This window comes from Culex pipiens, chromosome 1, assembly GCF_016801865.2.
Source record: "Culex pipiens pallens isolate TS chromosome 1, TS_CPP_V2, whole genome shotgun sequence".
NCBI classification, from domain to species: Eukaryota; Metazoa; Arthropoda; class Insecta; order Diptera; family Culicidae; genus Culex; species Culex pipiens.
This window is the reverse complement of record NC_068937.1, coordinates 316,080-341,409: the sequence shown is the minus strand read 5'-3', so window position 1 is coordinate 341,409 and position 25,330 is coordinate 316,080. Positions and strand designations below refer to the sequence as shown.

General features: G+C 36.5%; 2 protein-coding genes across 2 annotated transcripts in view; both read right to left on the bottom strand.

Moving 5' to 3' along the window:
• LOC120422524 (uncharacterized) overlaps positions 1–9,787 on the bottom strand; it is a 43,759-nt gene extending 33,972 nt beyond the window's left edge. The window contains exons 1-4 of the mRNA XM_039585982.2: positions 9,741–9,787; positions 9,458–9,689; positions 7,806–9,142; positions 7,263–7,749 (exon numbers count right to left, since the gene is read on the bottom strand). Of these exons, the coding sequence (XP_039441916.2) occupies positions 7,263–7,749; positions 7,806–9,142; positions 9,458–9,689; positions 9,741–9,787 (2,103 nt within the window). The remainder of the gene's footprint in view (positions 1–7,262; positions 7,750–7,805; positions 9,143–9,457; positions 9,690–9,740) is intronic.
• A 3,027-nt stretch (positions 9,788–12,814) lies between these two features.
• On the bottom strand, positions 12,815–14,826 carry LOC120422525 (uncharacterized). Its single transcript, XM_039585983.1, has 2 exons — positions 13,463–14,826; positions 12,815–13,396 (listed from the first exon to the last, which is right to left on the bottom strand). The coding sequence occupies exons 1-2, from the start codon at positions 14,824–14,826 to the stop codon at positions 12,829–12,831; spliced, it is 1,932 nt and encodes a 643-aa protein (XP_039441917.1). The 3' UTR covers positions 12,815–12,828.
• Positions 14,827–25,330: the final 10,504 nt, after the last annotated feature.

Genomic DNA, 25,330 nt, shown 5'->3' with positions numbered 1-25,330 from the left:
GGATGCAGGTTGTAAACAGAAAAAAAAATTCTCGCGAATTTGAATGAAAGGTTGCACTTGTTTGCTGAAAATGCACTATTTTAAACGTTTTTTTGCAAGTTTAATGATGCTGCTCAGATCAAAATCAACATCCTCCCAACCGTTTGCTTCTCACAATGGTTATTTGAGCTGCATTCCAGCGTTTTGTAGCTACTACATAAACATTATGTCAATCCAAGGAAAATCAGTTGGAAGAGGATTTAATTTGTCCTGAAAAAGGATGAAATAGTGTAGCTGGGAAAAGTTTGTATACAATCGGAACTTCCTATTTATGAAGAATCGTTCATTGTGAGAAAAAAACAAATAATTATATTAAATTATGCAAGTTTATTTGAGAGCAAAACAAATTGGGCTGTTGCTAAACAAAGGTAGCTTCGTCCGTTGACCATTGCAAACGTGTCCCAGACGCGGTCAAACTGGTTCCGGACCAAATCGGATTATCCGATGAATTTGTACCGAATCGCGTTTTTAAAAGAAAACGGATATTTGTACACCTTTGCAAGGTGTGGTTTTGTAAAATAACAATTTTATAAAAATGATCATTTATAAAACTGAAGTTAAGTTTTACACGAACAAGAAAAAAATAACCATTATTTTTTCATATGAACTAGCTAAGCCATATTATTTAAGTTTGAAAACACGCCGAAACTGCTTTATTAAAAAAAAAATATCAGACTTTGTTGACTGTTGGTGCATGGGTCCATGTGTCCAGAACTTGAGAAAATGCTGAACAACTGCTTCGTGAGATATTATAGGCCTCTATATGATAAACTCTATGTGATTATAACTTATATATTATAAAATGATTCATGCTATCAAATTTGAGTTCAGCACCTAATGAGAGGGACAAAACGACCTCTTACAAAAATTTCCTTTGGCTACTTGTCACAATCGCAGGCTGTGTCAAAACAGCATGATCTTATGTAAAGTGATCAATTACACATCACTTCACTTAGTTTTTACGATTTTTGTAATGTCTCATTACTGAAGTCGAATCTAATAAAACTAAATTTAGTTCAAAACGCAAGTGCAATAAAATGCTCAAAACTCAATCACCGCAATATTGACCAGCTTGTATTACATTTCCCAAGATCACTTCAGAGCATTTTTGGAGGTCCATTTGGAAATATTTGGAATTTCCCATGTTAACACTTGTCCCAACTTTGGATATGATTCAAACGACATTAGCAACAATAACAATCATCATCATCATCGTCTTGAGATAACGACCATCCGATGGAGGTATATGCAAACAACAAGACACCGCACAATATTTGCTTCTGGCGGAAAAGCGAAGGCAGGTACTCGAAATGGAAATCGACATTCCGGCAATTGTCGTTGAAGGAGCCTTTTATCACGAGAGGGGAGGCGAAGAAAAATAAAATATAATAACAACAAGTAACAACACACACCGACCCGCTGCACACCTTTCCCGCGTGTATGATATAAATTTTGTTCTCGAGTCGACGAAGCAAGGTTCGTCATTAGAGAGAATTTTCTTTCAAAGTTAACGATGGTCTCCGTGCAACAATGGCTTTGGTTCGCTTCTTCACCTTAACAAACACGGAAGATAGACGAGCTCGCTTCTTCGGTGGAGGCGCTTCATGTTTCACCCCCCACTCATAAAATCCCACCAATTTATCATCATTTGGTAGAAATAGCCGCCAAAGACACCGACTGTTTAATTTAATTACCCAACTATTTAAGGGGCTATAAATTATGACTTCACCCCTTTTTGCTTCTTCACCTTTTTTGAGCAAAACTCCTTCACAAAAGTAGCAAAGGAAGAGTGCGAATCTCAAACTGATGGAGACAGATGGTGTGCCCTCGTCGTCGTCGGTCGGTTGGTTTGTTGGGATGAAAACGAGTCGAGAATTGTTGCAACTTACTTAAACAGCACATTTTTCATTCAACGCTTAAACGGTAAGCTTTGCAGTCATTTGCCCGTTTGTTTCAGTTGGTGGTGCTGGATTCATTACGCGGTGTTAAGCACAGAGTTATTAATATTGCACGAGGGTTGACGTTTTCGTGATAATGGGTTAAGTAAATGCGATTAAATCGTCACTTTTCTCAATTGCTTACACTTAAGTGAATTTTACAAATCACCAATAAAAAATATCGGTATAATTTCCCAAAAGGGAGATTTAATTTAATGCAATAAAAGAGCTAAATTGAATTTACAAAACCACAGCACAGTGATCTGTTTTGATTGCCTTCGTTAACGTGAACTGCCAAAATTTAATCCATTTTGGCAACTAATTCAATCATCCCTCCCTGCTCCGGAAAATCACAAAGTTTTCACCTTACCCAAAAAACGAAAACAATTTACGCTTCACATTTTCCCCCCACGGGTCAAACTTTAACTTTGCGGCCCATCCCGCCGGCGTGACCACGGAAGTGTTTATTCCGTGTATTTCTAGGGAAGGGAGACGACGAGGGGTCCAAAATCTCGCCTAAACAACCCCCCGAGGCATCATCACCGTCGTCGTCGTCGTCGTTTTTTTTTACTCCACTTCAGACAGCAGTCTTTCGCTAATAGCTCTCGATCCAAACTCCGACCCCGACCCCAGTGCAATCTCATGAATAGGAACAATTTTCGGCCAGACTCGCTTATCATCGGCCACATGAGGCGCCCCGGAAGTTCGCAGTTTTCCCGCCGACCGACGACGATAAAGTTTTGTCGGTCGTCTCCCCCTCTCAACCACCCACATCCGGTCCCAGCTCCACTCAACCTTCTTCCGCTGGGATTAATAACGGCTGTTATCACGATCATCATTACCGGCGGGGGTGGGGGGAAGGACCTCTCCCAGAAAACTCCGGATTTCGGTTGTTGTTGTTTCGGTTTTGTTACAGAATTATCTGGGCTGTGGGCGTCATCGGGGGCTGATGTTTTGAAAAAGTCTGAAAATTGTGCGGCGCCAAGAGAAACCACCGTTGATCATTTTAAAATGATAGTCAAGAGTCAACACTGAATGTTCCGTTGGGACTAGGCTATCCTAGGAAAGGAGATAAAAGAAAAACAATAACAGAATTAGAATCCACGTGTGAAAACAGATGAAATTCCGAGGGGAGAAAGTTTTATCAAATCAGATGATTTTGTTTTCTCCAAATCGTGCTGTTCTTTTTTTATTCTAAGTGAAATTTTTGTTGCCATATAAAATTTAAAAAATGGTATGGAGAAAAAACTGTTGGTTTTTTCAATATCTCAGCAACTAAGGATCGTATCAACAAAGTCCGAAAAAGCAAAATATAGAGAATTTTCTCAGCTTTTCAAAAATATTTTTTTCAAAAGTGGGCAAACATGGGCACCATTTTTAAAAAATCATCAACTGCGACTATTTTGAAAAAAGTTGCCTAAAAATGGCTATAACTTGAAAACGGTGCACTTTATAAAAATTTCACTAAAGTCATTTTTGATTGCAAATTCAATTTTACATCGAAAAATGAAATTGAAAAATTTTTGCGACCAATATTTCGATTTTTTGAAAAAAATTGTATTGATTCAAAAAATCATAACTCGGTCAAAGATTTTTTGCCCATTCTGGAAATTTTTGAAAAGTTGGCATTTTATGTCCCCTAAAACATATCAAAAATGGTGTTTTTTGCAAATCAAGTTTTAGTGACAAAAAGTGAAATTAAAAATTACCAAATTTTTTTTACCGTGTATCATTTTTTTTTTCAGTGTAGTCCATATCCATACCTACAACTTTGTCGAAGACACCAAATCGATCAAAAATTTCCTTCAAAAGATACCGATTTTAGAATTTTCACATATCATTTTTCTATGGACAGCTGCCACATTTGTATGGAAAATTATATGGACAAACTAATGATGCAAAATGGCTTCTTTGGGCATACCGAAGGCACCAAAAAAGTTTCAGCCGGATTAAAAAATACAAAAAAAATCGAATGACCGAAATCTCAGAGAATTACTCACATTTTATAACTCATAAAAAATGCTATTTTGCTTCTGAATTTAACAAAAACTCTAAATACAATTCAAACTCGATTACCCGAAGTCAGTCCGATTATCCGAAGTTCGATTATCCGAAGTCCGATTATCCGATGGTTTGTCTGGGACATCGGATAATCAAGTCATAAACAAAAAAAAAACTTTTTGTGTTTTTTTTTTCTTTTCTTTCTTCTAACACCAAATTCGAGTGCTGCGACTCCATTTTTGTCAAATTTGAATAGTTGATGGCCTGTTAATTTTCAAAATGTATTTTTTTTTTCAATATTTCGTCATTTCGCCGTTTTGGCCGTCATCTTGGATTCTTTAACACTTTAGAGTAGTACAGTCCAGACTCGATTATCCAAAGGCCACGAATCACGAAAAAAAATCGGAGCGTTTGGTACGGTATGTCCACGCATTCTTCCTCCCCTGTACATTCTGTAAAATGTAATCCGTTCACAGAATCCTCTCTGCGGCAAATGCAACGCAGTAGGCCTGGCCGCTTTAATGAGTGTAAAACATTTCGAGTGATCTCGAAATTACTACAATCATCAATAATGACAAGAAAGAACTTGGGTCGTAATCTAACTTCAAGATCTTCCAGGATGCTTTGTTCGGGCTGGCTGCGCTTGTGTTTGATTAAATTTGATTAGGATAACCCGAGCATGGGTAAATAACCAGGGAAAAGCGTAATAATACCTTTCTCTGGTATCAATACCTAATTTTGGTATTCCTGGACCCTTTTAAATTTGTCTTAAGGATTATGCAAAAGCAAAATGTGGTATCATACCAATTTGAGGTATTGTTTTGATATTGCAAAATTGCAGAATTTTTCAATGGTCGAACACCAAATTTTGGTATTCTTTTGGTATTACAGTATTTTATCAAATTCCTCTGCATTTTGCGCTAAAATGATGTCTCAAAGCGAATGCCTTCATTGAAAACCGGAAATTTCAAACTTGATTTTATTTTTTTTTGATATACCCCTTAAAGAAATGACTTGAAATTGTGGAAAATTTTCAAGTCAGGATAGCACATTTTGGTATTATTTTGATATTGAAAGGTTTCAGCTAATTCCTCTGAAACTATGGGAATTTTTTTTATAAATTTTGACGAGATAACTAATTTTGCGCTAAAATGACTTAAAACCCAAAAATGTTAAAGCTGATTTTCGTTTTTTTATATACCCACTAAGATTTTTTTTAATCGTTGAAATTTCTCTAAGTCGGGATAACCAAATACTTTGAAAAACGAGTCAATCGACAGATCACTAAGAACAACATGGAATCATCAGGTGAGTAGATTTGGCTGTTGCATATGGATAATTTCCGTTTTTTCACTAACTGCAACTGCGGCACTAAAAATGGTAGGAAAATACAAAATTTTGGTATTACTTGTGCAAATACCAGCAACCAAAATGTGCTCTTGATTGCCCAGTAATAGATGGTAAAATACCATGAAATCAAAACAAAATCATGCATGTGAAAGACCACAGGAATACCAAAATCGGATTTTCCAAGGGCGGGAATACCTAAAAATAAAACCATGGAAATACCAAGTTTTGGTATTCAAGCAATGTTCAAAAATCTAGAAGACCTCAACTTGGTATTGAAATGGTTTTATTTTGTGGTATTATTTTACCCTTGGAATAACATGGTTTGGTATTCCTGTGGTCTTCCACATACAAGTCTTTGGTATGATTTCATGGTATTTTACCATCTATTACTGGGCAACCAAGAGGGCATTTTGGTCTCTGTTATTTGCCCAAGTAATGCCAAAATTTGGTATTCCCGTGTTATTTACCCCTGCTCGGGATAATCGAATCACGAAAAAAAAAATTTGTTGTCCAATTTTTGATTTTTGAGCTTTAATATAATAACTACTCTAAAATGATTTAGAATTTTTGAACCCAAGATGGCGGTGCTGAAACATTGAAAAAATGCTTTTTTGAATTTAAAAGGCAATCAAATATTCAAAGTTGACTAAAATGGGGTCGCAAAACTCAAATTTGATGTTAAAAGTAAGAAAATAAAAAAATACGAAAAATATTTTTTTTGTGACAATTCGATTATTCGAAGTACCATACAAACCTTCGGATAATCGAGTCTGGACTGTAAAGGGGTGATAATTAAGCTCGACAACCAAAAACATGTCAGCGAAATTTTTTTCCAAGGCCTTCGAATAATTGAGTCCGGACTGTATGTTTAAACGAACTCAGTAATTGTTCACGCTCAAAAATTAATTTCAAAACACCAAATTTCACGGAACGTTATGTTAAAATTACAGAAAGTTCTTATTTTTATCAAATCCAATAAACTATGAATTCTATTCACAAACTTTGAACGTGACACTAAAGGAAAATAATTTCTTAATTTCCTTGCCTCACAAGCTGAAATGATTAAAATAACTCGAATCTCCTAGGTATTTAAAAAAAAATGTAATGAGTTTTTTTCCTTTTAATTTTAAATCATGAGGCAAAAATAATATAATCTGCATCGAAAATTTCGATATTTTATTTTAGATCAGATCAGAAAACTTAGTTTCAGTCAATTCCTCAAAGTTTTCTAGAACACTGCAATTGTTTAACAACCCAAACACTGTCGAGATAAAGATCGTATCTCTCCAGGGACCAAGTTTCATTTCATACTCCTCAAGCTTCGAACCTGCCCCAACATTCCGTGTCGTAACTTTCCAGCACCAATTTTCGGCACGACAGCATCGCGTTGGGCATCCTTTCTCACTGGAAGCTCAATCAGCACTGAACGAACGGCATCGTTAGGGTGAAGTTGTAGTCGATTGTTGTGTGTGTGTGCATTTGCTTTCTCACCATCTTTCAATTTTAAAGGATTTCTTCCAATCATAAATAGATTAATTTGTCGCAAAAAGATAATGAGTTTATTTTTAGTTTATACAAAAAAAGTTTTAGCATTTTCCATATATTGTGCTGAAATATCCGTGGCAATCCAACAGTTAAATTTTGCCCCAACGCCATACAATACTGCAGCTTTTTATAGCACTCTCTTCCGCTTTCGCTCTCAGTGAAAGCTCTCTCCTCAACCATAGCAAGCTGTGTGAGAGAGAGCAAATTTCTCACTGGTGCCGTTTGAAATTCTTTGAATTGAAATCGACCATGTCATCGAAGGCAAGAGGTTCAATTTGAGACAAGCAAATGTTGGTTTTACGAGACAATTAATTGATTTTACTTGCTGTAAAATTACCAAATTGTTTTTTTTTATTCTTTCAAAACATTGTGCTTTTTCACAAAAAGAACCTCCGAATCATGTTCGCTTTTGTCTTCCTCCATCCAATCAACGAATCGTTTCATCACCCGACACCACTTTGTTCCAACTTCAAGTAGAAACATCAGCACAGCTCCCAGCTCCAGCACGACCAAGATTTGAAAAGCCCCAATCAGATTGCCGATGCTGAGTGCCACCGTCACCGCTGCTCCGCGACGATCACTTTCAAAGTCATAGTCCCCGCCCTGTTCCACCCAGTGCTGCACCAGTCCGGACGAGTCGATCATTTGAATCTCCCGATTGATGGTGTCGCGCAGGAAGGTTTGCTTCGGATAGACCGCCGCCATCGGGAAACCAATCACGTACTCGCTGGTGACCTGCACAAATTCGTCCGCCGGGAAGTACTTGTTGTGGTAGGCCACATGATCAACCAGCACCAGCACGACTCCGTTCAGCTCACCTCGGCCGATTCTGGTGATCGCGTGCAGGAGAGGTTTGTCGTGGGGCAGGAATTTCGTTCTGAAATTGATTATTTTGTTTAATGATTAGGACAATTATAGTGCTTTTTGGTCTACCTTGCGAGCACTTCCGGGTAGTTTGAAAAGAACTCGGCGGCCAGTTCGAGCATGTAGTAGTCCAAGCCCGACTTGTCGATCGCATCCATGGTCCGCGGGACAGAGAAGTTCTTCGGCACCTGGAGATACTTGTACAGTGATCCCTGGTATGCTGTCCGGATTACCATCGTGAAGATCAACCACAAAGCGACCAACGTTCGGGCAAATGTACCCCTGGGAGCTTTATCTTGTGGTCCACCGAGTAGTAAATTGATAAAATTGGTCACGGGATCACGAATTCCCGAACCATACACAAAGTTTTTTACAGATTTCGACCTTGTGTTGATGCTGATGATGATCACCAAAGCTGCTGACAAAGTTGCAAACAGGACGTACCACGTGTCCCACGAAAATGGCAAAAACAGTTTCTCGAAAGAAGAGTACGGTCTTCCGGATGGAACAGCAAATACGATGTATGTTGTGTGGTGATGAATCCCCGGTGACAGCATACTGGATCTCTCCTCGGTGAATCCAATGGAGCAAATTCCAAAGTTCACTGCATTTTCCATTAGAAGCTTCATGAGGCCCGAACTTCTACCACCCTTTTTCAAATATCCCCACTGACCATTCCCCGGTGGTACGACGACTTCTACGGTAAAGTTCAACTTCTTAGCCAATACATTCACCAGCAATCCCTCAAATCCCATCATATACGTATTACCTAGCTTGTCCCAGTCAAGCTGAACAAAAGGTCTATTCTCGAAGGCACCAACTTTGAGCACACAACCGTGGAAGTTCTCCAATCGGTCTGCTAGCAAATCCACCGATCTCCAATTGACTTTTACTGGATTCACATCCCCACAGTGGGTATCGGCGTAAGGCCAAAACGTAAAAAGCTCAACGTTTTCCTCCTGATAATCGGCCACGATCACCACCGCGTACAGAATCTGCAGCTCCCACGTGGCTTCCAGAATCCGCTCAACAACGTCGTGATCTTCGCCAAAGGACTGCAGGTGCACGATCCAGTAGTATCCGCTTCTGTCGTACCGCTGACGATTCCAGCGCGTGACAAACCACCGAAATGACTCGTACCCATCGACGAAGATCAGATTGTTCACGGACGGTTTTCCGCGTACGTTGAACTGGACCAGCGGCATATCGCCATCGAGTTGGTTCAACAGTCGACCGATCAGATCTTGCTGCAGGTATCGAGCTTCTTTGTTGTAAGAAAAGTACTCAATCAATAGAGGGTTGTGGCAACGCTGAATTGGAGGCGTGTATCTTCGGAACAACTCTACGATGGTTTCTTCCAGCTGAGTGCCGGAAATTACCACTAGACAGAAGCTTATGAAGTAGATCTGCATCGTGGCGCGTTTCGACGGTCAAAGAGGGTATTGCTGAGAGTAAAACCGATTTTAACTACAGTAGTTGCTTATAAAAGCTATCAATTACAAACTGTAATGGATATGTCATCATAACTAGATACCATTGTTTCCATTCCAAGATTTATTAACTACACAAGGCTACATTATCATGGTAATTGACACATCAAATTACGTCAGCATTTGATGACATACATTTCTAATTCACGCTCACCCCTGCAGCCAATCCACAAGTCGCAAAATCAACCTACACTTTAAACCGACGATCACTCGTAAAGTCATAATCCGCACTCTGGCCAGCCCAGTGTCGCAGCAATCCCGTCGAATCGATGATCTGATGATCACGGCCATCGAAACTCCCAGCACGTACTCTCTGGTAGCCCAAACGAACTCCTCCGCTGGGGAGTACTTGTTGTGGTAGGCCACGTGATCAACCGTGCAAAGAACGACTCCGCTCAGCACGTCTCGGCCAACTTGATCGATTGCGTCCGACAGAGATACGTCGAATGGTAGATATTGAGTTCTGAAATGGGAGAGGATCACTTGTTGGGTTGTGTTTTGCAATTTAATTTACCTCGCAAGAACGTTGGGTTGCAAACCCGACTTGTCAATCGCATCCATGGTCAATGGAGCGGAAAAGTTCTTCGGTACTTGCAAGTACTTGTAGAGTGACCCTTGGTATGCTGTCCGGATAACCAAGGTGAAGGTCAACCATAACATGAGCAGAGCCAAAGGAAACGTTCCTTTGGGAAGTTTGTGCAGTGGTCCCCCAAAGAGTAATCATCTCCCAGAATATCAGGTAGCAGTTATTGATCAGTCCGCCTGTGTGCTTCTAGTAGATGCGGCGAATGAAGCTGATGTAGGTAATCTCAAATACTCAAAACTTTGAAATTCGATATCTCTGGAACGAAACATATTTATTTCTGTCGATAAGTGATTCTTATGTAAAATTGTCCAAGAAATACGATGGTGAGGTCAAATCAAAAAAATAAGTTGGGGTGTTTTGAGATACGGCCGTTTAAAGTTTTCAATTGCGCAATACAGGTAGAAAAAATAAATTAATCAAAATTTTTATCACTGAAATGGATTCAACGTCCAATTTCCTTCAAAATTGAGGCTTAGACCGACCTTCTAAGATTTGTTGTTTTATGAGCTTTCGTCGTTTGAGACTAGGAGGTTCGCTCCAAAATCGCCAAAAAGTCGATTTTTTGGGAGGGTATAAAAATGGAGGGAGTGGTCCGATTTGGATGAAATTCAGGATTCTTGCATGTTTTGATAGTACCAACAGCCCTGCCAAATTTGAGCAGGATCGGAGAGGGTAATTTTCAAATGCTGTTCCGCTTCAGATGGAATGACCCCTATCTGATTCCTCATTTGTCTGCAATGGTGCAATTATGAACTGATGAAAGGAATGACAGAACGATTTATCAAGATTGGATAATGGTCAACCTAAACTATATTTTTTGTTTCAAGAATTTTAAAACCAAACCACTTTTATAGTAGACATTTATTTTTGATATATACTCTTACGCCCAAACCAATGATTGCTGCAATGCGATGTTATCTCTACAGTACAGATTGCGTTCTGCACTGAATTCACTTTGTAAATGCGGCCCCGATACCCTTCATGGGTCATGGGAAAATTCACTTTACTTGGAATTTATTTTTTGAAAATGTAGTAAGTATTTATGCTTTGATACTTTTAAATAATGACAAAATACAGTATTCTTTGCAAATACTCAAATATCATAATTTGAAAAATACTCACATTCTCACAAAATTCCGTATTTTTTTTAAAAAATACTAAAATTTTCATATAGGATCATCCATAAACCACGTTGACACTTGAGGGGGGGGGGAAGGGGGTGTTAGCGATTTTACACGCTCCATACAAAAAGATTTTTTTTTGTATGGACAATTGTCCTCGAGGAGGGGAGGGGGTTGAGAATTCCAAAAAAAGTATCCACGTGGTTTGTGGATGTTCCCTAATTTTTTGCGTATTTTTTATGCTTTTTCACTTTTATTTAAATTTTTGTGTATGAGATACTTAATTATTTACAAAACACCGTATTTATTTGATAGTACTCATATTATTATTTTCATTATTTGAAATATGGGTTTTAAACGATTCGAAATTTGTGCATGCATGTTCACTGTTTTAGAGTTTTTTTAAATTAAATACTCAAATTTTCACAAAATATCGTATTTCATGAAAATACTAATATTTTCATGATTTGCAATATGGGTATTTAGCGATTTGAAATGTTTCATTAATTTTCATTGCTTTAGAGTGTTTTTTTGAATTAAACATCATATTTTCATGATAATCAAACGAATTGAAAAAAGACTTCAAAATTTAAGCCAAATTTTCAAAAAAAGAAGGCAAAATTTCATTGAATTTATGGAAATACTTTTTTTCTAAAGCTTTTTCGTCTGTGGTCCCAAAAATTCTACATTTGTAAAAAGATTAAAGTGATTCCGAGAACATTTTGAATAAAAAATTCGGCATGTCTGTTTTTAGCAAAATGAAAGAAGGGCTCTTTCGCGACATTTTGCTGAGTATACCGAAAAATTTCGTCGGGGGGCGCTCTTTGAAGGCGGACTTCATCATTTAAAAGGGAATTAAATCAAGACATTTTGGAGAAAGTCACTTTTGACAAAGAACTTTGTCCTAAGGGCTCTATTCTGGTGAGGTGTCAATCCAGAAAAACGAAAAATGTCGCGCGTTACGAAAATGTTGCATGCTTGGCACTGGGGAAGGGGTCTGTAACGCAACAAGGCACTGTTGCGTGGAATTTTCCACACAGTTCAAGAAAGCAGGAGACGAGGCAAAATTTGCACCATGTTGCCACGTTTCATGCGAACTGAACAGTTTTAGTGTTTACCGAGCATCCGTCAGAGACGGATCCAGGGCGGTAATTTTATTGCTCACACACACATGGAGGTGCCAATGATTGAAAATTTTTAATTAGAATTAATTATTCAAGATAAAATAAATTGGCAAAGAATTAAAAAATATAAATAAAAATAGAATGATTTTTCAGAGTTTTGTACAAAGTTCTTTGTCATATTGGTCATGTAGAACATAACCACCTGTACCTTTTTATTTTACGAACCAAAACTGATACATTTTTCAGGTCACTTGTTCAGCAAACTGTTCCCTACAATGTGATTGATTGATTGATTGATCGATTAATGTATTCAAAATAGTTTACAAAGGATTTTACAAGATTTAAAAATGAAAATTTCAAATTCTGTAAATATTTTTTTGTTCTCTGATTTTCAGGAATATTTTGAACAAAAACCTGAAAATAAATTTTATTGAGGTCAAAGTTTATGTCGCCCCCCTGAAAATGTTCTTTTTACTTTTAAAATTTCAATGAAAGCACAATTAGGTTTGCAGTTTAAACTTTGTTCAAATCGTGGAATATAAACTTCTTACAAAACATATTTGCACCGGCTTAACCAGATTTCAATGTTTGTTAAATACATAAAACAAATGAATAAAACTGTTGGAATACTGTCGTTTTTTTGTTTTCAATAATATTTTAATGAAAAAATGCCCAAAAAATTCCTGAAATTTAAAAAAAACAGTATCATTTCCCACAACTGGTCCGCAAGCTTTTGATTTATTGAATAACTGCACATTTGGTCGTCACATTTCACAGAGGAGTTGGCTGCTCAAGTTTGGGTGTAGCCAAAACTGTCTCCAACACAATTAAACTAGGCTTCACGATTATGATTTTCGCACTCCGCACGGGATTGTCCTCCTCCATCCAGTCGACGAAACGTCGCAGCAAGTGCCATTTCTGGGCCAACAGCTCCAGCAGAAACATGCAAACTGCCCCCAGCTCCAAAACACCCAGAATCTGAAACGCCCCCAACATGTTGCCGAAGCTGAGCGCCTTTGTCACCGCCGTTCCGCGCCGATCGTGACTAAAGTCGTAATCGGCACTCTGGCCCACCCAGTGCTGAATCAGCCCGGACGAGTCGATCAGCTGAATCTCGCGGTCGAACGTTTCGCGCAGGAACGTTTGCATCGGGTAGAACGCCGCCATCGGAAAGCCCACGACGTACTCTTTGGTGGCCCAGACGAACTCGTCCGTGGGGAATTGCTTGTTGTGATAGGCCACGTGATCAACCAGGCACAGGACAACGCCGACGAGTTCGCCTCGGCCGATTTTGTTGATCCAATCGGAGAGTGGCCGCTCGTGGGGGAGAAAGTGCGTTCTGGAAGGGGGTTGATTAGTGTTCTTTTGGGGAATTGAATCGAATCAAATAAAATTACGATTGTACCTTGCAAGCACGTTGGGGTAATCAACGAAGAATTCAGATGCCAAATCAATCATGTAGTAATGCAATCCAGACTTGTCCAGGGCGTCCATCGTCAGTGGTGCTGAGAAATTTTTCGGCACCTGGAGATATTTGTAGAGAGATCCTTGGTAAGCGGTTCGGATCACCAGCGTAAACATGAGCCACATCGCGACCAACGTTCGGGCGAACGTTCCTTTGGGTGCTTTGTCCAGTGGGCCACCGAATAGTATGTTGATCATGTTGGTCAGAGGTCCCCAAATGCCGTGTCCGTAGATGAAATTTTTGACAGATATTGGCTGGGTGTTGATAATTAGAATGATTGCAGTCGCCACTACCAAAGTCACAAAAACGGCCAGCCAGGAGTACTCGTCGAAGGGCAGGAACAGTTTTTCAAACGAAGAATACGGTCTTCCTGAAGGGACGGCAAATACTACGTATGAGGTGTAATGCTGAATTCCCGGTAGTAAAATCGCACTTCTGTCCTCAGTGTATCCCAACGAACTGATTCCAAAGTCGACTGTTTCATCAACCATGAGTTTCATCAGCCCAGTACTTTTACCACCCTTTCTCGGATATCCCCACTGATCGTTTCCCGGAGGCGTAACCACTTCGATCGAAAAGTTTAGTTTTTTAGCCAACACGTTCACCAACAATCCTTCAAATCCAAACAGCTGCGTCTTGCCGTACCGGTCCCAGTTCAACCGTATGAAGGGTTGATTTTCAAAAGTTCCCACTCGCAAAGGACATCCGAAGAAATTGGCCAACCGATCTGCTATCAACTCCTTCGAATTGAAATTTACCACAATCGGACTAACACCTCCGCAGTGAGCCCGTCCGTATGGCCAAAAAGTGGTCATTTCCGGATTCATTCCACGATCGTCAGCAGTCAGCACAACGACGTACAACATTCTCAGCTTCCACATGGCGTCCAATATCTTCCTGGTCAGTTCACGACCACCAACTCCACCATCGCTCCCATAAACCACGACACAGTAATAACCTCCCCGATCGTACCGTTGCCGGTTCCAGCCGTGAATAAACCGTGCCAAAGAGTCGTCACTCCCATCGAGGAAAATTAAGTTGCTTTTGGACGCCTGGCCCCGCACATCGAATCGAACTAGCAACACTGCGTCCGCAACACGGGTCAAAATCCGTCCGATTAAATCCTTCTGCAGGCGTTGCGTCTCTTCGTCAAACGAAAAGTGCTCAATCAGCAGTGGACTGTGGTGGTACTGTATCGGAATGGTGTACCGGCGGAACACCTCCACCAAGGTGTCCTCCAGGGTCACCCCGACGACGCCGAGCACGAACGTTAGACAGTACGGCAAACTTTTAACGGTCTGCATTGTTGGGTGGGTTCGACAGGATTGAGCGTTTGATCGCATAGGGGAGTCGCGCTTTATAGCATTGATTCTTGTTGGCAATAAAAAGGCAATTTGAAAGTAATTCCTTCAGCAGGAAGACAAAAAGAATCATTCTAGGGGTACAATCTACCATAAAGAATGCTTTAGATGTAAGATGTAATGATATTTAGAAACACTGGTTCACTCAAATTAGACGCACGTGTTTTCATGTTTTTACCATAATTAGGTCTGGCAATGCATTAAATACAATGTAATGTAAGGTATGCTTGGTTTCAATCGTGCGTGCACAGAAAAAAAAGTTGAAATTTGACAGGTTGAAAAATTATTTTTTTCCTATTTTTTTAGCAATCTTCTATATATATAAAAAAATTCGACGGTTTTGTTCGAACGCGAATCAGTTCAATACGGAGCGTCGGATCGAGGTGCTTTTTGTTGCGTTGGGTTCGTATAAGCCCAAGGAACTGATTCCGGAGCATCGGTAAATTGCATGAAAAAAGTTGCGCAAAATCAAATTTGGATCACAGGAGGCGGAATAAGTAAAAATGCAAAAAAACTTCAACAACCCGAGCAGGGGTAAATAACACGGGAATACCAAATTTTGGTATTACTTGGGCAAATAACAGGGACCAAAATGTGCCCTTGGTTGCCCAGTAATAGATGGTAAAATACCATGAAATCATACCAAAGTCTTGTATGTGGAAGGGCACAACAATACCAATCCATGTTATTCCAAAGGTAAAATAATACCACAAAATAAAACCATTTCAATACCAAGTTGAGGTCTTCTGGATTTTTGAACATTGCTTGAATACCAAAACTTGGTATTGCCATGGTTTTATTTTTAGGTATTCCCGCGCCCTTGGAAAATCAGATTTTGGTATTCCTGTGGTCTTCCACATACATGATTTTGGTATGATTTCATGGTATTTTACCATCTATTACTGGGCAACCAAGAGCACATTTTGGTCGCTGGTATTTGCACAAGAAATACCAAAATTTGGTATTTTCATACCATTTTTAGTGCAGCAGTTGCAGTTAGTGAAAAAACGGAAATGATCCATATGCAACAGCCAAATCTACTCACCTGATGATTCCATGTTGTTCTTAGTGATATTCTTCACCACATCGAATGCATTTGTCATTGATGAACGGCCTGTGCTTGAAGTTCTTGAAGATTCTGAAAAATAACAAGATTGAAAAATAAGTGTTATTAAAATGAAACTGGATTGAAATTCACCAAAATTCAATAATCTGTCGATTTACTCGTTTTTTAAAGTATTTGGTTATCCCAACTTAGAGAAATTTCAACGTTTTTTTTTTTAATCTTAGTGGGTATATAAAAAAATTGAAAATCAGCTTTAACATTTTTGGGTTTCAAGTCATTTTAGCGCAAAATTAATTATCTCATCAAAATTTATAAAAAAAATTCCCATAGTTTCAGAGGAATTTGATGAAACCTTTAAATACCAAAATAATACCAAAATGTGGCATCCTGACTTAGAATTTTTTTCACAATTTCAAGTCATTTCTTTAGCGGGTATATCAAAAATGTTTGAAATCAAGTTTGAAATTTCCGGTTTTCAATGAAAGCATTCGCTTTGAGACATCATTTTAGCGCAAAATTAATTATTTTGTCAAAATTGGTCAAAATTTTCCCATAGTTTCAGAGGAATTTGATAAAATACTGTAATACCAAAAGAATACCAAAATGTGGTGTTCGACCATTGACAAATTCTGCAATTTTACAATATCAAAACAATACCTAAAATTGGTATGATAGCACATTTTGCTCTTGCATAATCCTTAAGACAAATTTTAAAGGGTCCATGAATACCAAAATTTGGTATTGATACCAGAGAAAGGTATTATTACGCATTTCCCTTGTTGGAAACGAAAATAAAGTCAGAATAAAGGTTGTCGGGTAAGGCTTGTTTAATTTAAAAAAGTTTGAAATTCAACGGGAACTGCTGAAAATGTCATTAGTTCTTGATGTATTAACACAAAATCTGTTACCATCTCCAGATGTAATTTTAGGGGGAGAGGGGGTAATATACACCCCGGGGCAAAATGCACCCCCTGCTTTTCTCGGTATTTGGAAGTATTTTCCGGGGAAAAATTCATAGGAATTGGAAGCTGAACATTGCTAAACCATGCTGGAAAAATTTCAGCATCGTAGTATAAAAACAGCTTAAGTTATTTGCAAAACATTAAAAGGTTGTGTTTTCATCTAATTTTCATTGAACTTTCATTATGATTTTTGGACAATATAAAAAGCATATATTGTTATTGTAATTGTTGAGGTATATAGTTTTTGCCATAATCTTCACTTTTCTATAGATAGATGAGTCTAAAAACATCAAAAAATGCATTTTTAATTAAATTTTCTGCAATAAGCGTGATCGGGGCAAAATGCTCCGCTGTGAAGCTCCTTTGTAAAAACAGCGGTGTAATCTAGTGGTGACTAGTGAAAATTGCTTTTACCCCGTACGTATTGCCCCGTTGTTGTAGTGCATTTTGCCTCAATGTTGTGGTGCATATTGCCCCGCATGGTTGTTTGAAATGAATCAAAAATGTTTTTAGGAATTGGATATTTTCGAACAATTTTGAGGTTTTTTAAGACATTTTTCACATGGATGATGAAGAATAATAGTTGTTTTAGAACATCAAACAAAATTCTTTCACAGTAATGCTGTAATGGTTGAGAAATCACAGTTTTCTCTTAGGGGGTGCATATTACCCCCTCTCCCCCTACAATCTCTTTTTTACTAAGTGCATAAATAACAGTATCAGTTGATGTAATGAAATTACCAAAAACCCAAATTGAAAGCTTAGATCGATAACATTTTAAGCTGCGTTTCATAATCAAAGCCATTAAGATCTAGTCGGATGAGCAACGAGTAGCAACATTCCAAAACTGGAACGCCAACGGGTTCCAAAATTGATGAGTTAAGGAAGCAGGATCCGGCGCACACACACACACGCCAACGACATAACCTTTATCTCGAGATTCTCGAAGGAACGAAAGAACTCCGCCGCCCCGAGCCAGCAATTCCTTTGGTTCAGCAAAACGACGACGACGACGATGCCACATTTTTCGCAGCATAGGTCCATTCCAGTTCACCGTTTTTGAAAGAGGATGAATCGAGTATAGATATTTGTTCGGGGTTCACAAAATGATACATAACGGGTGAGCAGAAACAGGTACTAGGGGAAATGTGCCTATTAGACTGGCTCGTCATTATATGGAAAAATTCAAAAATGATCAAATCAAACCAGAACAGAATTTTTTATGCCTTTTTTGGGCCTGAAAACAACCCCCTAAAATTTGGGAGCGATTAGTTGCATCCACACTTTGCGCATTGCATTTTAATTTTGTATGGGATTTAGTATGGAAAAACTGTCTTTTTTACATATTGATTTTTTTCATTTTTATTTTCCACTAAAGTTTTCAAACCAATAAAATAGCGTTAAAATTGAGAAAATTCTAGGCACATTTCCCCTACGTTCCAAAACTGGCATCGATTTTCTGAACAAATTCAGGGTTTTCAGCAGAACAGACAGAAAATCTTTTTGCCGGTGTTGGGCTCAAACTCCGGAAGATGGAGTAATATTTCATTTTTCTTGTTTTTTTTTTTTGTTGTACTTCCCGGTGTCATTTATATCTCGCTCGGTGCGAGTTTGTGTATGATGCGCTTATGAGCTTGAGAAAACAGGATAAATGTGGAGCCTTTCATTCGACTAGCCCAAATAGACACTCGAAGTGCATTGGGTTGTACTGCCTTGAAATAAATTTAAACCCCACGGGTCGATGATCGAGCAGTGAGCGAATCATAACTTAGTTTTCTGTTCAAAAATATGAAGGATTTTTTTTCGTGATTTTTCCTAAGCGATAATTTATTACAATTTTTGTGTGAGCTTTCAATTTCAAAGGTTCCGTAAACTATTTAATAATCATAAAAAATAGACTCCTAAGTGCTCTTATGCCTCCATTTGCAAAAAAGAAGCATTTTAAAATGCCTTCAGATGATGTCTGCACGTCTGTTGACAGAATCTTTGATAAGCGGTCCTCATAAAAAATATAACTGATAAATAGTATTTTTTAGAAGAACACATTCATGTAGAATTTTTTTGCCATAAACGTTGGATTGTTTTTCTATTGTTTAGCTAAATTTTGTTAGGACAATGCAATTTTTGAAATTGCTCCACGAGCTGAATATTATTTCATGGCCTATTTTAAGCCTCTGTGCCAAACATTGCCAACATTTATCAACATTTTCCCAGTGATACTCGAAGTTGTAGTTTGTATGGAAAAATAAAAAAAATGTTTGGGAAACATATTTTTTCAACGATTTCATTAGCAGATTCCGCTGTTTTCATTCAAATATTCTGAAAAGTGAGATTCTCGTAGGAAATTTAATGCTTTTAAACTTTTTCGAACAGACCAAAGCTTTACTCAAATTTCTTTTTTTTTCTTTTTGATTGTTTTTGAAACCGCCGTGAGTCATTGAATTTGGTTTATCTGACCTTTCAAAAAACTCTAGATTTGAAACTCTGTACCTTGGGAAGCGAGTAGGTGTCTTCACCAAAGACGGTCAATTTTGGATTTTAATAGTAGTTGGGTCCTAAAATGAAGGCAATCTATTATTGTTTACAACAATAAAGCTTATTTTTCTGAGTACAACGACTTTTTGTACTACCAAAAAGAGTTTAAAATTGATTTTTAAATCAATTTTGAAAAATTAACGTCGTGGTCCTTCTTGACAGAAAAGTTCCTACTTGACAGCTCGTTCCAAAGGGACCATAGTTGATCCATCGAAAAAATGTTGTCTAGTCATTATTTTTTTTGCATTAAAATGAAAAAAAAGTGATCAGAAATGGTTTTTGATCGTGTTTTTTACCGTTGTTAATAAAAATTGACATAGGGCTTTAGTACCCAATCATGTTTAAAATATTATTATAGTGTTGATTTGTATATCGAAAATAGTTAACAAGAAAACATAATATTCAAGTAATTAGCACCACACAGTTAAGAGCATATTTTTCAAGAAAGTCCTAAATCACAATTATAATAGTGCGAGGCTCGTTATCGTCTACTTACTGATCTCGTTGTTTACATCAGATTAGACACCTCTTTCATTGAGGAATCCGTAATCCTTTTATCGCCACGTCGTTTTTGCACCATTTATGTGGAGATTTCGCTGCTGTCATGCATCGTTCTCATTCCGGGAAAAGGAAAAAAAATAGTAAAGAAGATGCTTCCACACATTCCAGTAACATCGCCACGCAAAAGGATAAGCAGGATAATCCTTTCTAAGTGATTGTTTTGTTCCTTATCGTAAGGCTTTCGCTAGGGAAAGCAAATAGGGGAAAGTGGGGCAAGTGTAACAAGCTAAGGAAATGATCGTTGTAACCCATTAAAAACGTTAAAAATCTGTCGGATTTTATAATAATCATCTTATTCCAGGTCTTGACTAAGACTTTGATAGAACAAGTTTTCAAAAAATCCTGTTTTTTAATGTAAAAAATTGATTTTAAAATTTTTTGATTTTCCGTACGTTCTACTCAACTAGTGGGGCAAGACGAACAACCCGTTGGGGCAAGAGGAACAATGCATGAAAAAACATGTTAATTTGCTGACAATTGAACTGTTATCACTTAGATACATCAGATTAGGATGTATTTGAAACGTTTCTTTTATTTTTAATTAAAGAATATTATTTTACTAAAAATTTGATCGTTTTTACGAAAAAGATTATTACTTAGATGAAAAAAAGGGAAATTTTCATAATATCACTATATTTTGTATGGACATTTTTTTTTAACAATTGTTTATCAGTTTTTAAGTACTTTTATGTATTTATTTCCCAATAAAATATGTTGTTGCAGCAATTCGTATTTTTTTCCATACTAAAAATCCATATGGTACACTTGCCCCACCTGAACAATTTTTTTTAAAAGCTCTCAACAAATATAACCAAAAGTTAAATCATACTTTATAATAGGTGCAAGTCATTGGTAGGGACACTACTGATCTAGGAAAAATTGCATTTTGATAAAATGAGCCTTAAAACCAGACGTGCATCGGCACTCAATAGCACTTGACAGTTTTTCCAAGGCCATGGCTTGGAAAAGGCACCACATCAATTTGTTTTGTACAGAAAGTATGTTTATTTCATTGCACTATGAGTTGCTGAAGGACCAAAACCTTTATCTTCACTTATTCGCTAGTTTTAGCGATGAAGTGCTATTTGAGTTCTAAATAGCACATTTAGCACTTGAAATATTTGCACGGGTCCCCCACAGACCGTTATTATAAAAAAAAAATTCCACCCAAACCAATGATTGGACATGGTTCCTGGGACCATTCTGCACCTCTGGGCCCAGTTTCAAAATTTTTGCCGGCAGAAATTTCGAATACGGTCAGTTTTAGTGTTTCGAGTAGAAATTAAGGGGAAATCACATGTAAAATGCGTAGGAAAAGATCAAAGTTTCAATGTTTTAACTCCAAAACATTACTGGTCATGGTTTTAAATTGTATTAACATGTAGCAGAATGATATAAAAACGATTTACAGCACTGACTTAGCCGGATTAAGCCGAAGTTAAGTGACTTAAGTATATTATTTACAAGTTTATACCTTAATATTTAAAAAAAACTCCTACATCAAGGAATTTAAAGTTAAGGAAAACTAGATAGCACAAAAATAACTTAAAATGGGGTGACTTTGAGCCAAGGGGTGACATTGTACCAAATTTTACGATTTTATAATAGCCAGATAGCTTAACACCAAGCTCGATAAGCTTGAATTGCAAAGTATAATCGTTGCAAATATTGTTCTTAGATTATGTCCTCTGTCATAAAAAGTTCACTAAAAAAATAAAAGCTTTAGTTTCATAAGCCTTACCGTTTGACCCCGACAAGAGTTTTAGGACACAAGTCACATTGAAAACTTACTTCGCCTGTACATACTTGACTATATCGGGTTCGGTGTTAGAGTGTTAAACGTGGTTGCATCTCACCCCAGTTTGGCTGGTAATGTTGTAGAGCGAACAATTTGATTTGATTTGATATTTAACTGTACTATTTTCATATTTTCATAAGATATGCCAAGCTTGTTAAAAGATTGATTGTGTTTTCACATTGGCCAGAAGTAGGATTTGTTTTGATGAATACATTATTAGTGAACGTTCTTGATGATCAATAATATGTTTTATTGAATCCTAACTATGAGTGTATCAACATTATTTTATCCAATTATGAAAAGTTATATTTTTTTTATGACGATAACTGCAATGTTGAAAAATAATTGGTTGGTTTGAAATATTAATCCTGTGGGAAGTTGTGCCATTAAACTTTTGCTAAGTATAATCATTACTCAGGACAACAAAAATATATGAGCTAAATGATAGCTGGAGTTGTCTCCGGATTTCATTCGTAAGTTTGAAATTTGTAAACGATTTAAAACAAAAAAGAACAATTTTATTCTAATTGCTATGTCACAAACTTGCCACGTCAAAAAAATTTGTTTCCCTAATATTTTGATTGTTTTATTTCATTTCAGTAGGAATTGATTTAGAACTGAAAAATGTGAACATCATTTTCGAATTTGGAGGATTCCTGGTGATTTTAAATTTATTTAATTAATTAAATTTCAAATAAACAGGCTTTATTCAAACAGAATAAGCAGGTTTGCGTAGCAATATCATCAAATTCCTTTGTGGGAACATAAAAAGACCAAATTAATCCGTCTACAAATAAATAAATTAACATAAAATTCAAGCTTATCAAAGCTTATCTTAATGCATTTATTGGTACAATGACACCCCTTGGCTCAAAGTCACCCCATTTTAAGTTATTTTTGTGCTATCTAGTTTTCCTTAACTTTAAATTCCTTGATGTATGAGTTTTTTTTAAATATTAAGGTATAAACTTGTAAATAATATACTTAAGTCACTTAACTTCGGCTTAATCCGGCTAAGTCAGTGCTGTAAATCCAAGGGTTTCCAGAAGCGTTTATTACTTGCCAGTCTGCCAATTAATTACTCAAATTACTGGTCCAAAATGATTAATTACTTAATTACTTTTCACTACGATAAAAACATTTAATTTAAATTTAAGTATTCATTTCTACGGTACTATACTAAATTATTTATAAATAGCTCATTCGATAGCTCTTTCAAAAATAATGCTGTTTATTTTTTTGTACCAATCTGGATATTGTGAATTTCGCGTAAAATTTTTATTGAAAATAACTATAGGCGATCAAACGTCAAATATACCCCCACTAGAGGGCGCTGAAACTATGGGTGATGTTTACATAATATCTCACAGCGAGTTAATTGGTTTGAAATTAGGAATTGTTTTATTTTATTATAAAATTGACATTAGTATTTAATTATACCATTTTCATGTGAAAAATAAGTAGCTCAATTGATATGAACAGTAATATTTGTTTTATGGCCAATTTAACCTTTTCATTATCTGATTCGAAATTCCATTATATTTCACGTTTCAGTCATCCGAACCCTTATCAATCAAGTGCAAAAGAAGATTATTTAAGTTGACTTACGTTTTTTGAAGTTGTGTTTGTCATAAAAGCTCAAAAACTACTGTATTGTTTTACTTTAATATATGAATTTTAATATAATTAATTAATAATTTAAAATTGCTTTCAGTTTATTGCAATTCAAATGCCATTAAAATATAGAAGTTGTTTAAAAAAGGCCCCCTGATTTTTTGAGCCAAACATAAACATTGACAAATCGTGCTTTCCATTTCATTAGGGCACAAAACTTTTGTAAACAAGAGTGTAGCCCTCTCACACCTTATGCAAACTGTCATTTGAGTGAAAGGGATACACTATTGTTTACAAAAGTTTTGTGCCCTTTTGAAATGTTAGGCTCCAAATATTTGAAGCGGCTCTTCATGAAAATTGTGAAATTCATCAAAATAACGTTAAGCGGTTACATACATGTAGAAAATCACAAAATTTCACATTACAGAAAATTGATTAAATCCTCTTGAAAGATGAATTTCAATAACTCCTGAAAGTTTAATGAGATATTTCATGGATTAACTCAGTTAGAGACGATATAAGCTCAGAATTTTGCCATACGCATAGCAAACTGTTAAACTTTGTAAGCGTTTTTCTCTTAACACTCCAGAGACATATCTCGTGTGCATGACGAAGCCCGATTTTGAAATTTTGAATTTTCAAAAAATACAAAAATCAAAACTGGTGTTTTTTTATATGACAATCAGAAAGATATTTTTATCTCTTTTTATAATAAACTATTTGAAAATCGGCCTTCGTCATGCACACGGGACCGGTTGAACGAAACTTCACAAAAATTTTGAGCCGATTTGGTCGAAGCAATGTTGAGCACCCGTTTTTTGAAACTGCTAACTTCAAATAGGTATAACTCGACAATGACACAACCAAATGTCTTCAAATTTGTTTTGTTAATAGATGAAAATGTATATTTTAATGGCCTGAAAACAGATTTTGAAAAAAGTTTAAGTGTGTGCTCAAACTTCCCCCTGACATTTTTACCGATTTACATGTATGTAACCCCTTAAGTTTTAAAATGTTTTTCAAACATTGGTTTGACATAACTTTGCATGTTTTTTTTCAGGCAAATAAAAAAAATCCGTTACTGAAAATACGGATAATGTGAAATGTGACATTTACATTGGATTTAATTTCTGCATCTGAATATTAGTCGATTTTAATTTCACTGAGTTTGATTTTTAACATTGAAACATTTGTCTCAGAAATATTTGGAAATTTTTCGGGAAAATAGCTTAGCTCTAGAGAGATATTACAGGACTATCAATTTCTGCAGATTATGAAAAAATATAAAAACAATATTTTTATTGGTTTTTAAATGGCTATCACATTAAAACTTAGTTTTTATTAATGGTAATAAGTACATTTTGCTTTTAAATATTTGATCCACATAAACTTCAAATAATTTTGACTGCCTATTAGAAGGAAAAGCATAAAAAATTAAAAAATTCTAATGTAGTTCTTGCAAAATGAAAATATATTTTTATAAATATTTAATAAAAATGAATAGATTTCGGATTCACAAAACATGTTTCACTGGGTAATATATAATGGCGTTGCCTTTTGTTGTTAATCAGCTTCGATAAACAACATGATAAAAATAAATTTTAGGAGAGTTTTAGGAGAGAACTATGGTGAATACAGAACCAGTATTTTTTAATCTTTTTGTTTCACTCTTATTTGAAATTAATAAAATAATTTTCTAATATTTTTTGTTAAATAAAAATCAATTGCTTTAATTACTCAAAAATTAATTTAATTACCAATTAATTACTTTAAATTACTCTAATTACCATGAATTACTAAGTAATTAAAAAATTACTTAATTACCAGCAACAAATCAAAGTAATTATTAATTACTTGCCAGTCTGCGGCCTTGCTGGAAACCGTTGTGTAAATCGTTTTTATATCATTCTA

Excerpts from the sequence above, each read along its gene's own strand:
- LOC120422525 (XM_039585983.1), bottom strand. The coding sequence starts at position 14,826 with ATGCAGACCGTTAAAAGTTTGCCGTACTGTCTAACGTTCGTGCTCGGC. Across the intron at positions 13,397-13,462 it reads TACCCCAACGTGCTTGCAAG|AACGCACTTTCTCCCCCACG; the intron begins GTACAATCGTAA and ends ACCCCCTTCCAG.